Source organism: Ooceraea biroi, chromosome 12, assembly GCF_003672135.1.
Source record: "Ooceraea biroi isolate clonal line C1 chromosome 12, Obir_v5.4, whole genome shotgun sequence".
NCBI classification, from domain to species: Eukaryota; Metazoa; Arthropoda; class Insecta; order Hymenoptera; family Formicidae; genus Ooceraea; species Ooceraea biroi.
The window spans coordinates 7,065,090-7,080,666 of NC_039517.1; the positions used below are offsets into that span (position 1 = coordinate 7,065,090).

General features: G+C 43.9%; 1 protein-coding gene across 4 annotated transcripts in view; it reads right to left on the reverse strand.

Annotated features, from left to right (window-relative positions):
- The window catches only part of LOC105284176 (AF4/FMR2 family member 4), a 194,653-nt gene extending 179,097 nt beyond the window's left edge, over positions 1-15,556 (reverse strand). For 3 of the 4 annotated variants that reach the window (XM_026974362.1, XM_011347505.3, XM_011347501.3), the window contains exons 1-2: positions 15,185-15,555; positions 1,186-2,206 (exon numbers count right to left, since the gene is read on the reverse strand). In XM_026974362.1, the coding sequence (XP_026830163.1) occupies positions 1,186-1,250 (65 nt within the window). In that variant the 5' untranslated portion in view covers positions 1,251-2,206; positions 15,185-15,555. Of the gene's footprint in view, positions 1-1,185; positions 2,207-15,184 lie in introns of all 4 variants that reach the window. The other variant, XM_011347502.3, reaches the window with a different exon arrangement.
- Positions 15,557-15,577: the final 21 nt, after the last annotated feature.

Genomic DNA, 15,577 nt, shown 5'->3' on the forward strand with positions numbered 1-15,577 from the left:
ATTTAGCTTGCACGTAATTTCAACCCGCGAGTTTTACTTGGTGCCACGTTTCTAATAAAACTGTCACCGATTTGACGATATCATGAACTATTACACATAATCGTATTTTGCGGTATTAACGTAATACACGTTGACAAGGAAGCATTTTGAATATATTTTCAGGTAAGACAGCACAGCTTTCAACGGCCGTATGCAAAACGGGGATCGATTAATTTGCAGCGCCTCATTCTCGTTTAGCGTTAAACGCGGTCGTCTAAAGCTGAATTTTAGCAAAGCAAACGCCATGTACACGCCATCTAAACGTAAGCGTAGTACTTTAGATAGTCGCAGTTGGCGTTAAATGTGTGGCGAAAATGCTGACCGCGTCGTATTAACTCTCAACAACACATCTACAGAGGGAACGTGCTTTTCACTCGACTGCAAGAAGTAGCTCTCTTTTTCTCTCCCTCCTTGCAGCGCGTCTTCAAAGTAGAAAACGATAAACTATATCTCGCGTCTATATCGAAAATATGTAAAATACGCAGGTCGAAGGTATCCTTCGAAGAATATCTGCATGTATCAACGACCATGGAGCCAATGGTGGTCGGCAATGAATATTGCTAATTAATATTTTAGACACAGCGCGATGGTACTCTGTGATTAATATTGTATAATAATACTTGGCAGTCATGTTACATGGTGCTCGTTTCAGAAAAAAGATAAATTACGGGAAAATAAGAATAATAGTATGATAAATTTGATACTCGTGTATGTTTAATAGAAATTGCTGAAAATATTATTGCTAGCATTATCGGTAATTTAATCATTCATTATTATCGTGTCTCCTAATAATGAATGGACATTATTATTCATGATAATAAACGTGTGAATCAATAAATATGTCTCTATCCAATATTCAAACATTTGAATATTAGTAACTGCGAAATTTATGTACACGGAAATCTATCATTGCTTTTATTAAAAGCTATTAAACGAATTTTTTTATTATTCCCTTTACTAGAAAGAAATCCCGAATCTCGCTACTCGTGACGCTACGGCACGGTACGCACGCGTACACACATATACACAATGCGACACTTGCCAACTTTCTATTCAGGTATTTCGCAGCGGTACCATCTCTCGCCAGGTCGAAAACGCATGCCAGACCATGTAAGAAATCCAAGTTCGTACGGAAATCGTACTCACCTCGATAAGGTGCCCTTGAGCAGAGGATTCCTGTCGTCATAATATCCGCCACCGGACGAAGGCATCTTCAAGTAATCCAAACAACGGACACGCGGCACTGGTCACTAACACTACGGCACTGCATCACTCCATTGGTTCGTCACGTGAACTGACCCGTGGCACACCCTTCTCTGTCAGCCCTTCATTCACTACCGACGACGAAAACGACAACGCGCCACCGGCGATCCCGATGATGATCCACGGTCGTTACACGCGTATCGTCCCGTACGACAGAGATGACGACGGCGCGCGCTCGCGTGCTTACGAGTAAACGCGCGTGAAGTAAGTACTTACGAACGAACGAGAGCCTCGCGGAGGAATCGCGTCGCAGTACCAAGATCAGGATCTGTGTCGCGTGAAAACGCGCGGGGAGCGCGCGCCTCGAAGGACACACCGGTGCATCCGCCGGCGCGGTCCGTCTCCCTTTCTCGCACCGGAGTCCGCGAAAAACACTCGCGGCTACCGCTGCCCGAGTTTATTCGCGACTACCGGGAGTACCGAGAAAACGACGAGGACGTCGATACGACGGATCTCTTCGTTCTTCGCTTGTTCCTTCACTTCGCGAAACTCGGTTACGACGAAGCGTGCGCGCGCGACGACCGACGCGGCGTAAACAAACCCACTGGACGAAGGACACACGCGCGCGTGCGAGAACGTCGGGGCGATTACGACGACACGGCGACGGCAATCGCGGCAATTGGTCCAATTTCAACGCGGATCGACCGGCTCGCGACGATCTCTCACGAGTTTCGAGTCGAACGAGCGGATGATGTTCGCCACCGGTTGACTGCTCGACAGCGCCAGTACGCACGCGCGAGAACCACGGTGGCCCCCCTCCTTCCTCTCGCTCTCCCTCTCGCCGTCCGTCCGTCCGTCGGTGGGTCTTCGAATCACCAGATGTGGCGTCGCGACGGTGGCGTCGCTTCGTCGGCCCGCACGGGAGTACCCTCACGCTACTCGTCCTTGGCGTCCCTCGCTATACCTGCGGGCAGAATTAGCAAGCCCGTCAGCGAGCGCTCGTATCACGGGCGCACGCACGTGCGCGCACGTGCTCCATCTGGCCGCGTAGCTGCGACTGGCCGCGTCGACACGTGCGGCCGCCGCTACCAAACATGGCCGCCTGTCAATCCCCCCCCCCGCCCTCCGCCCGACCGCCGACCGCACTCCGCGATTCGCGACCGAGCGACACGATCGCTTCTCGATTCACGAGACTCTCTCTCTCTCTCTCTCTTTCTGTCTCTTCCCCGCTCGTTCACTCGCTCGCGAATCCTCGCGCGTTCTCGTCACCGATCGCGGACGATCCTCATTCGCGATTGTACCCATTGACATAGGAATATATGGACGGAGCCTATGCTACGAACTTAGGCAAGGGGGGTTACGAGATTTGCGGTAAGGAGAGGCTGCTGGCAAATCGGGCGAGTTCGGCTGTTCTCGACATCGCCCGAATGACACTTGATAAAGTTTTGTAAAGTTATGATACTGAAATTACATGTACGATGAGTTATTGCGTCGTGTCGGAATGTAGCAGTCGCATTAATGCAAAAAGGAAAAATTGGCAACAACTTATGAAAGAAAATGATCCGAAAATTTCTTTTCATCTGTAAGTAAAATACATACAATTATAGGTTATACACAATGCCGGTAAAACGTTTCAGATATTGTTATGTGTTTATTATTATATTCATATGAACAATTGTTCGATAACAGTTTTTCATTTATAGTTTTTATTAATTCATAATTAATAAAAACTATAAATGAAAAACTGTTATCGAACAATTGTTCATATGAATATAATAATAAACAAGCCAAAATTCTTTCTTAACACAATAATAATAAATTTAAATAATAATAAACACATAACAATATCTGAAACGTTTTACCGGCATTGTGTATAACCTACAATTGTATGTTTTACTTACAGAGGAAAAGAAATGTTCGGACCATTATTTTCTTTCATACGTTATTGCCAATTTTTCCTTTTTGCATTAATGCGATTGCTACATTCCGACACAACGCAATAACTCATCGTACATATATATATGTCACTAGCGGAACCGAACATACCCGAACAGCCGAAGTTACACGAAGTGCCAGTGCTCTCCCCTTACCGCTAATCTCAGCTTCCCCTCGTAAAAGGCTCCGTCCATATATTCCTGTGTCAACGATTGTACCGCGGCTTGATCGATCGATCGGCCGCGCGAAATCTGTTACGATTCACCGCCACCGAAATCATGCGCACGCGCGCTCACGATTTGCTCGGGTCGTCGAGTGAAAGTGCGCTGAATGCAGCCGATAGTCGCTCGAGCGATCCTTTGTCTTCGTCTTCGTCTATCTCTTTCTGTCTATCACTCCCTCTTTTTCTCTCGCGTATGCTCGTCTCTCTCTCTCTTTTTCTCTCCTACTCGCGCACGAAGGCTGCCGTTGACGTAAACAAACGGAATATTCCCGGTGGAGTGTCCCTCGCCACGCACGAAAGTAAAGGCCTATTTAGCGGAACGATTTGTCTCGAGATAAATCGTTGTCTCGCTCTATCCCGCGCGCAACATGAAAATATCGTTCCACTCGCTGTCAGTGGTCGTTTCGCAGCTATTAGGCGTCATATGCTTAGAACTAGAATATAAAATCACGGGTTTCGCGTACAACCGTCTCGATCCGATCGCGACATCTATACGCTGTTCGAGATTACACCAAGTGGACGATGCGCTCCGACGCACATCGCATTTACTCGCCGCGACACTTTATTACAGCGATCCTGAATTTTTATGTGCTCTACGTACCAACGGCGCAATTAAACAGTCAACAAGCCGATATCTCGTTGCTGCAACAAAGTGAAGAAGCGCCGTGTGGCAAACGAGCTATCTCAATCATCGACAGACGATCGCCGGTTTCACCGAGCGCCATATTGAAAATTTAAAGTGCATTTGGCTTTGCTCGAAGATGGCGTTCTCCAAGTGCTTTTTTAAGGCTTTCAAGTCTCCGGTACGATCCCAGAATAATCCAGAGTAATCTCTGGAAATCGGAGAAATCCTAAAACGCGTGTTACGCACGTTTCTCATAAAGAATGACAAATGCAATCGCGAGTCTCCAGATTCGGCGAAAAAGCGGTCGCGACGAAGAAATCTTTTTCGGAGATTCGAGGCATTTCGAGTGCAACGCCGACGCCAATGCCACGCGATACGTCTACTGTTATAATGCGACGTTCGAAAGCGTTCTTACCGTGTTCGAAACTCCGTAAAAACTGCGAGCTTTAGATCCACGTTTTTCATAAATGATTGTTTTATTCAGCGCACCTGCACCGCGAGCTCCATGCACTTCCCTCGGCAGTGCCACTTGCAGACAACTTCGTCTCATAGAGCTGATAGTTCCGTCCGAATCGTACCTCTCCCCCTCCTTACCTCTTCCGTAAATCGTACGATGGACTGCGGAGAACGGTCGTCGCCGTTTCCGGATGCGCGAAATCGGAACGGAATCGCGCGTCGCCGCCGCACGACAACGCGAAACGACAACGGCATCGACGGCGAATCCGCGATGCACCGGTTTATTTATAAAACGTCGCGAAACCGCGAACGACACGCGCGCGTGCTGCGTCGCATTCGTAACTGCCGGCCCGCTTGCGCCTGCGCGTCATGTGACCGCGCGCCCGCCACGTGATTGGCCGCACCGTACCGTTCCAAGATGGAATGCCGCCGAGCGCGCCGACTTATCAATACGCGCCCGCAATAATAATTTTCGATATGCAACTGAGATATAACCGAGAAAAAAAAGACGCAACGCGCGAGAGAAAAGTTTTTCGAACATCTATTGGGTTGGCCAAAAAGTAATTGCGTTTTTTTCCAATAGATGGACATACATGTCTTGAAATGTAACGAACTTCATTCTAAACCGCAAATTCATTATGTAGGTTAACAACTCACGGTTCAAGCTTGTTTTAGAAAAAGAAAGTACACGATTTCGTTAACAATTGTTTCTTTGCCGTCGATTTCAAAATGGAAAATCAAAAAGAACATTTTCCTCATATTTTGTTTTATTACTTCCGAAAAGGGAAAAACGCTGTGCAAGCTCATAAAAAGTTATGTCATGTATATGGCGAAGATGCTTTAAAACTGCGGCAGTGTCAAAATTCGTTTACTAAATTTCGATCTAGAGATTTTAATGTGAAAGATGCACCACGCTCAGGAAGGCCAATCGAAATTAATGATGACAAAATAAAGGCACTGATCGATTCGAATCGGCGTTTAACGACACGAGAGATTGCTGAGAATCTTAACATATCGAAATCGAGTGTTGAAAACCATTTAAAACGACTTGGATACATTAGTAAGCTCGATATTTCGGTACCACATGAGCTCAAAGAAATTCATCTCACTAAGCGTATTGACATCTGCGATTCTCTTTTGAAACGTGAGGAAAATGATCGATTTTTGAAACGTATGATAACAGGCGACGAAAAATGGATCGTCTACAACAACGTCAAACGAAAAAGATGGTGGAGCAAGCGTGATGAACCTGCTGAAAGCACTTGAAAAGCAGATATTCACCAAAGAAAGATTATGCTGTCAGTCTGGTGGGACTTTAAAGGCATTGTGTATTTTGAGCTGCTTGCAAGGAATCAAACCATTAATTCAGACGTATACTGTCGTCAACTGGATAAATTAAATGATGCCATCAAACAGAAACGTCGAGAATTGGTGAATCGCAAAGGTGTTGTGTTTCACCATGATAACGCTAGACCACGTACAAGTTTGGTCACTCGTGAAAAATTGTTGCAGCTTGGATGGGATGTGTTACCATGATGTTACCACATCCACCATATTCGCCAGACCTGGCACCATCAGATTACCATTCGTTTCGTTCTTTGCAAAACGCCTTGAATGGTAAAACCTTTACTGCTGATGAGGATATCAAATCGTTGTTGGAATTGTTTTTTGCTGAAAAAGATAAGAACTGTTTTGAGCGCGGAATCATGAAGTTGCCTGAAAAATGGCAAAAGATAATCAAACAAAATGGACAATATATTTTTAATAAAGTTTTTGTTTTCCATGAAAAATTCGCCTTTTATTTATATTTAAAAAAACGCAATTACTTTTTGGCCAACCCAATATATTTCTCTCGGTTTGTTTCTTATTGTCACGCGAAGCGTTGTTTCCAAAGTATTTTATCATGCGATACAAGCAGGTGCGTGCATCTGCTTATCGCGTACTTGCACATGCATCTCGCATATTTATTATGTAAACAATGCTAAAATGTATCGCGGTAAAAAGAGCTTAATCTTGAGATTAACACAGAAGAATCGCTGTTGTGTGCATCCACGCCAATTAGTTCCGCGACAAGCGAGCATCGAATGATTTTAATCGGCGCCGGCTCTCCGCGAATTCCGATAAAGCGTCGGATGCGCGACGCTGTCGTTTTATCGTCAAGTTACCGCGATAAATAAGTGCGTAAACACGAGGCGCGATGCGGTAATCTCGATATTATCAATCGTAACGGACGCATTCCAAATTTGTTAGTTAGAAATTCAAGTTGAAATTAGACAATAGATGACTACGCTTTTTAGAAATTTTAGTACGACTCTTTAGTAAGATTCTTTTTGTAAGACGACAATACTCTTATTTTTCTCAAAATTGTTTGAGAAATGCTGTTTCCTCTTTCTATATTTTCAAAATTGTTTGAGAAATGCTGTTTCCACTTTCTATATTTTCTTAGAACTAGGCATTAGCGCTACACGGACATAAGATTAAGACACGGACATAAATCCGGGTCCAAATCTTGGACCTTGAACAATGTAAGACGACAATACTCGACAATAAATTTGTATTCAAATTTTTTGAGAAATGTCCTCTTTCTACATTTTCTCAGAATAAATAGTTAGGTAATAGCGCTACACGGACATAAATCCGTGTCCAAATCTTGGACCTTGAAAATACTCTTACTTTTATTAAAAGTTTTTGAGAAATGTTATTTCCTCTTTCTACATTTTCTCAGAATGAATATAGTTAGGTAATAGTTAGCGCTACAAGGACATAGATCCGTGTCCAAATCTTGGACCTTGAACAATGGAATATATTTACCAAGTACAAACTAATAAAAAATATAACAAAAATAAAACTAAAATAATGCATTCAATAGACAGATTACCGATTTAGAAAGTCCAGCATTTTTTCCGCTGAAATTATACGGCATCGCTAATTCGACTTTTCTACGACAAAAACGTCGAGACATCTTTCAGATAAAATGAATCGATCTAACAACCTTTCAGGTAATTCAAAAATTTTAACACTGGTGTATAAGAAAGTCTTAAAATGAAGAATTAGTGACAGACGAAATAAATATTTTCTTGGAATAAAGTGATTCTACATCTCATGTTTTCGAATTGCATTTCTGCATTTCTAGAAAAGAAGACATTCGAAAAATGTAACTGTAAGCGTTAAATTTCGAGCTAAAAGAATTTTCTTTGAAAGCATCATAAATCACAGCTGCAGGCTGTCATAAAAATAATGGCATCGGAAAAGGTCTATAGAAAAAGCGAGTGTCCTTATTTCCTTTGATTTTTGAAATCCTGTTGTCTACGATAATGTTGTCCGTGTCATAGACATAACAGTTCCTTTCTCTCACAGCTTCTGCCGTCTCTTGGTCGCCCTGCACTTTCACCGCTGGTATCTTCGTCCTTCTCGCACCGCATCGAGTTTAAAGAACACAGCTTTACATGTTACCGTTCCTCACGACATCGAGAGCGACCTGCAATTACTTTTACCCGTTCTCGGTCAGCGTACACTAAACACAAGCCGTAGGGATCCTAGAGAGATGATCTCTTTATATAACTTTTTCCTCGTAACACTCAGGGAAAAAAAACGTGTACGAGCCACGAAGCTCTTATTAAGATCGCATCAAAGCTATGATTATTAGAGAATTATGAAGAGTGAAAGAAGTAAATTGAAATTTAATTTTATACCAGATGTAGACATATTTTCGGAAAGCCAATGTGCCATCCTACGCGAATCAAATCGAATGCGAACAAAGTGTCGTCGCTAATCTCGGGTTATTCCAAGTTACACCCTTTGATTTACTGAAGAAGAGGATGAGCTATTTTTCAGAAACGGCGAAGAAACGTCGTAAACGCAAGAATTCGGCAGAAACGGCAATTCGAAGCCTCGTTAATCTTAATAGGCAATAATAGGCAAGTTGTTAACGGCGTGGACAGAAGGCAACCACGATACCGCAATTTATGGCACGAAGCAAGAGGAGGAAAGTCCCCAAATTTACAGAAGGAAAATAAAAAAAGAAGAGGAAGGGTTCCTCGGGAAAAACGCTCGGAATGAGCGCGGCCGCGCTGAAAGTTACGTCGCGATGATCGAGCGCGAGCGAGATCCTTTTACACGAACCGGTTGATACACGCCGTTCTCGCCAAAGTCGAAAGTATCCGGCGGCGCTTACAAGGGCAAACGACCTGCTCGTCGAGTCGCTGACATTTTCGCGAGTCGCGATTTGTTAAACGGCGAATCGACCAACAAAGTCGGCGGCGCTTCGCGCGCGGATAGATCGCAATTCAATATGACGCAAATTTATTGCGGGCATCCCAAGCGTGCCGATACCGATCAGGCACCGTATTCTCCATCGCCGCTATTACCTTCATTGAACGCCGATGACGCCATGCCCTTTTGCGTAACACGCCGTCGTCGTGGAAGAAGAAGAAGAAGCGGTCCCCGGCGCGGAAGAATTCGCGTAGGAAAAAGGATGTAATTAGAGTGTGCATTTATTTGCGTGCGCGTTTCCTCGCAGAAGCACTGTCAATTAGCGTCGAGTAAACGAAATTGAATTCTACGGCGTGCCGGCGATGTGTTCGGTCACATTTTACATATCCTGTTCCACATGGCGGACCTTCACTTGTTGCGCAAACGAAAACTGGCAGAGGGTAAAAAGAAAGAGAGTCGAGGCGAGTTAAATGCACGCTGGAAAATCAGTACCGTAAGCGTTCCACTTCTCTTTCTCTCTCTCTCTCTTTCTTTCTCCTTCTCCGTCTCTCTTTCTTCCTCCCGATTCGACCCTCGCCATTAAAAGAAAACCGCTCCGGAATCTGCACTTCGGAATGCACGACGGCGACGAGACCCGACTTGTTAGCACGAACGACGCAACCTGTCCAGCTAACCGATTTCCCTACTAGCTATAGCGTATCTAGCCGATTTTCCCGCAACGAAGACACGAGACACGCCAAATTAACTATGTCTCCATGTCATTAATAATTTGTCGGCTATAATTAGTAATTAAATATTCTCTGTAATGTAATCGTACCCCTGTGTCATTAATGATCTAATAATTATAATTAGTAATTGAATACTCTTTGATTCAATAATGTCTCTGCATTATCAGTAATTTAATAATTGCAATGGGCCACGCGCCCAAGCGTTATAAGCGGCCGGAATTTGTTTTACTGGATTAACAGCTCGTAAGTTCCCACAATGCGAATGCGATAAAACGTCGATTTTGCCTCTTTCTAGCACTTACGTCGCCTTGGCATGTCACGCTTCAATTATCGCGTTGCCTTTTGATAATTACTCCATATTACTCGCGATAATTATCATTTGATGTCGCGAGCGTTACGGAAGTAACTTTTATCGTCGTTCTAGGCCTTGTTTCCTTGAGCTTTCCCGCCGAAGGAAACTCCTCTCGAGGAGAGGGAATGTCGCAGCTGTTGTCGGATCGCGCTCGAATTCGCTTAGGTAAAACACAATCGCGTCGCGATAACGATTCAAACCGTTCGGCCGGAAGGGATTAATCTCTGGGGGATACTCGAGCTGAGAGATACATTTTCTGCTTCGAGCTACGCAGGAAAGAGAGAAATTCGACTCGAGTCGCCATCGTAACCTTGTCCATGTCGCTTCCTTCGTAGGCTTCTCACCTCTCACACACTTTTTCCTCGATCTGTTTTCTCAACCAATCTTTCGACGATTACTAACGTACACATGTTCCACATGCAACAGGATATTACCTGTTTGAAGTGGATACCTGTTATGCCCTATTATACTCGTAAAAGACGAATGTCCTTGTGAAATCTATAGGTCCTATGATGATTTGTTACCTTTACGGTACTATATTTTATCTCACTTTTAAACTTGCTTCTTAAATCATCAGAAAGCAAACCCATTTAAAACTCTGGATCTCTAAATTTCTCAAATTTGTAAAGGAACCTTTATAGATAATAAACTCTCAATTCTGTAAAGAGCAATTCGGAAAATCCAAGACGTTTCAAAAGGAGACGAAGGAGAAAAAGGCAATAAAAATGAAAATCTAAAACATTTTAAGATACAGATGTCACGATGGAAAGAAAAATAGGCCTATTGAAGGCCGAATTTCTTTTTGAGAATCTGCCACTTGATAGTTCTATTTAGGCAAGACTTGCAGACATATTTACATTGCAATTTTATGAAACAGTCAAAGACAAAAATAAAATAAATTAAGAACGCATCAATTATTGTGTAAAATTCGTAAGATTCGCAATACATCATAAAAAAAGTGCATGAGTTCTTCGCTATCCAATAGACGGCAAATATGTATAAAAGCAAGATTTTAGACGTGTTAGACTGCATTTATATTTCGCAGATTTGTATAGCTGTAAATACCGCGACGTCGTTTAGAAATTTTAATTGTTTTCGGATTGACTCTCCAATAAAAATCAAATAAAATAAATTGCACAACAAACAATCATCAATTTTTCCCTATGATATACGCGACAATCAAATCAATCAATGGTCAAATCAAAAGCATTCGAAAACAAAAGGATCTTCGGAAGCTAAATTTCAACCGTCTAGACGGTGTAGTTTTAATCCTCATTTCACTTCAAGCGGATTTGCTCGAAGAAGTTTTCGATTCAAAGATTAGTTACCGAGACGCTTAATGATATATTGGGTCGTCCGGAAAGTTCGTGCCGATTTTTAATAGATGGCGTTGGAACATGTCTGAATATATCAATGTTATTGAAAACATACGATTTATATACATATGCTTAAAGGTGACATTTCAACGCATCTTTAGGGAAAAAGTTGTTTCAGATAAATTGATTCGTGTCAGTTTTGTACTCTTTTGAAGATAGAAGAAAACAAAGAACATTTTAGACACTTGATGCTTTTCTATTACCGGAAAGGCAAAAATGCCTCACAAGCAACAAATTCGATATGTTCTGTTTACGGAGAAGGCGCTTTAGCTGAAAGAACCGTGCGTAAGTGGTTCGCTAAGTTTAGAGCTGGTGATTTTAACCTTAAAGACCAAGAACGCTCGGGCAGACCCTCTACTACTGATGATGACCAAATCAAGACACCGATCGAGAATAACCCGCGCTACACGACACGTGAATTAGCAGAGATACTGAAAATATCGAAAACCACTGTCCACGATCATGTAGTGAAGCTTGGTTACGTAAGTCGCTATGATGTATGGGTTCCGCATAATTTGGCCGAAAAAATTTAATGGATCGCATTTCCATCTGCGACTCGCTGTACAAGCGCAACGAAAACGTACCATTTTTGAAGCAATTAGTGACGGGTGACGAAAAATGGATCATTTGCAACAATGTAGAACGAAAAAGATCCTGGGGTAAGCGAAATGAACCAGCATTAACCACTCCGAAAGCCGGCCTTCATCCAAAAAAAGTCATGCTCTGTGTCTGGTGGGATTGGAAAGGAATCCTATATTATGAGCTCCTACCACACAACCAAACGATAAATGCAGATAAGTACTGCTCGCAACTGGACGAATTAAAGACAGCGATTCAGGAAAAACGTCCAGAATTAGCTAATAGGAAGGGCGTCGTGTTCCATCGGGACAATGCCAGACCTCATGTTTCTTTGACTACCCGACAAAAATTGTTGGAGTTTGGCTGGGATGTGCTACCTCACCCACCGTATTCACCAGACATTGCACCTTCAGACTTTCACTTATTTAGGTCTGTGCAAAATTCTCTTAGCGGCAAGAACTTCAACTCTTTGATCGACATAAAAAACCACCTTGAGGAGTTTTTCGCCGAGAAACCTAAGAAGTTCTGGGAGAATGGAATCTTCCAGTTGCGTGAAAGATGGACAAAGGTTGTGAAACAAAACGGTGCATACATAAGTCAATAAATATTTATCGACATAAAAAAATGTTGCCTTTGAATTTTCCTTCAAAATCGGCACGCACTTTCCGGACGACCCAATAAATTAGAAACTCGCGACGAATAGCGATTACTTGACATTCTAGCCGCCATATATCCATTATTCAGATTCCAGATATCGATTATCTATTAAATCCGCTAAAGAATTTATAAAGAAGCAAACCTGAGAGACGATTAGCTGATGAAGTCCGCTTGCGGCAGAAAAACACAACGCAGGTACCTGCACGGATGGTGCTCACTGTCAAAATGGAACGAAAAACCGTGTGCGGAATCCGCTCTGTATTTTTTCCCACTCAATGACCATTCTTTTCAGGTGTGAGTTAGTCAAGACGGTATTGACCGGTATCGACCCTGTCTCAACACATAGAAGTGCCGTATATTATACTACGTAGACGAGAGCAGTTGGAGCAGCCGGGAACGGGATTTCCGAAGTCTCGCTCGGCGCGTGTCGCGAGCGAAACGCGCCTCCGTCTCGCATTGGCGGGCATGCGGGCCGCGCTCCGTTTTCTCGCCGCGAGCTCAAGACTGCGCGAGAACGGAGACGAGGATGCGCCAACGAAAAAGAAGATATGCCTATTATGAAAGATACGAGAGGAGATAAAGCGGTGCGCCCGAGAGAGGCTTCGCGAGGAGTGCCTTGACCCCTTAACCGCGCCACGTAAAATCAAATTTATCGCCGAGCGAAAAGCGAAGTTGCACCCGAAATCTCGAATCGCTGATTTATTTCTGTATTAATCGGCGCACAAAGTGATCGGCAGGCCGTAAATCAGGAGAGAGGCTCCACGATCGATCGCCTGCTCGGAATTTCGCCTGTTCTCGCGGCGTATCCGCGGCTCCACGCGTATAGTATACATGCAACGGAGAGATTACGAGTGAAGCGAGAGATGATTTTTTACACCCACAGAAAAGATTTCTAGACTTAATGCTATTACTCTTTAATCTATCATAAAATAAGATCGCTATAGCCACAATCATATTTATTATTGAAAAGAAGCATATTTTAATCTTGAATAGAAAATTCGAAAATCTACATTTAAATAATCTTGGTGCTATCTCGTTAATTTTCTCAGAAGGATTTAGATAAAAATTTGTAGCAAGTTCACAATATTCTTGATTTAAGAATATTGTGAGATCTAAAAGACATCTTATTCTATTCTTGTAAGAGAATTTGTAGAATCTGCACAAAACGGCCAATATTTATGTGTTGTAATCGAAAATCGGGAAAGTGTTTCTGTTATTTGCAATGAATAAGTGCAATACTCTACAAGAAATATTAAAAGATATGGAAATGTCTTATCTCGAATCTTATTTCTCAAGTAAGTATATTGTATATACTTACTTACATTTCCATATCTTTTAATATTTCTTGTAGAGTATTGCACTTATTCATTGTAAATAACAGAAACACTTTCCCGATTTTCGATTGCAACACATAAATATTGGCCGTTTTATCGGAATAAAGGACGCAGAAGCGCCGAGTCGACGAGCGACTGTGAGAAAATGATGCGTCGACATCGACAAAGCCTACTATAAAGTGGCGCTAATATCAAATTACTCTACATACAAGAATATATAAGCATAAATTTGTATATGTTACTCTTGTCTCAAGACAGTAAAACAATCTTATTTAATTCGAGAGAGAAGAATAGAAATTACTGATTTAAATTAAAAATTGTTTTATTTTCATATTTTTTATACTTGTAATACGATTAAATTAGTCAAGAATATTTTTCGTCTTGTTATCAGAAATCCTTTCCGAGGGTGTAGATAAGATGATTGTTTCGGCAAAAACCCCAAGGAACTTGGGACCACCGTGCGTTCATAGATGCATCCAACGCGAATTCCAGAATTCCAGAATTTCCAGGATCGACGACGACATCGCTCGCGCTCGCGTGAACCTGCACGCGCGGACACGCGTTTTCGCGGGGAGGACGATTCTCGTGGCAATTCTCGGTCGCACCGGGTACGTCGTGCCGTTTAGAAAGTAACGCTCCACATCGACGACCTTGTTCCTAGGATCTACATGCGCGTGTCGATCGGCCTCGGTACGCGACGCACGGCGTATCCGCGACGACCGGCCCCGCTTTCGGGCCCACCGAGACAATTGCGGTGACCAGTTATCAAGCTGCCGAGACGAGACAGAAGCTCTTCGAGATGCTTCTCCCTAGGCTGTTGCAGGAGAGCGGAAAGAGACGGAAATCTTGTTGCCCGCGCGAAGATCCGAGCCAAGCTCGAGCGATGGCCTGCATATTTATTCATGACGTAAGGAATCATTTGCGTAAGACCTTTCCCTAGCGATTTCGAACCGTGACGACGTCGACGTCGGCGTCCCGCGCGAGCTAGAAAAAAAGAGAACGTCGAATGATGCCGCGTCCGTCTTTCAAGAGTGGAAATGCACGCGCCATCATTACGAGCGATTTTTTCTCGGCGCGAAACCAAGTTGCGAGGCGCGAGCGACGAAACCTATATCTTCCACGTATTCCCAGAACCAGTCGCGCCGTTTCGTGGAAATCCGAATTGGAGAGCGCGCGAACCACGCGAGAGAGGCGGTGCGGGTCGTTCGATCGCTCGCGGAACGATCTCCGCGCTCGGAAACGCGCGATGTTTGTTCCTCGATGATCCAGCAACGCGATGCGCAGCGATGCGCAGCAATAATAATCCGCGCGCGAGAGAAAGGACACCGAGATACGGATTCGAACGCTGGATCCGATTTCCAGTGGCAGCCAGGAGTTACGAACGCCCTGAAGTTGCACCGGTTTCGACCCTCATGCTCACGATTGCGCACGTAAACATAGATATATACGAATTACAAATGCGTACCGTTTCCGTCGTGATTCCATTGCCCTCCGGTCGATCGTCGCGATGCTGATGGCTCGGCGACTGGCGGATGTAGCGGATGACGATGGATGACAGCGCGATGATACACGTGAAAGTCGCACGAGCACTTTGCCGTCGTCGGTGTTGTCACACGTGCACCTGCACTCGTCATTGACGCTGGGTCGACGTGGGACCTACCTGTGCAGGCGCTAGGTTTCCTCCCCCCGTCACACTCGACCGTCCGTCGTGATCGGATGCACGAACGTATTAAATCCACGCGTGTCTCACGCCCGCGATGGAGCCGAGGAAAGCGAAAGAACAAACGAGCTCTACGATGACCGCGATCCAGCGAGACAGCGCGTGCACGGTTGCGAACGTACTGATTCGCTGATTGCG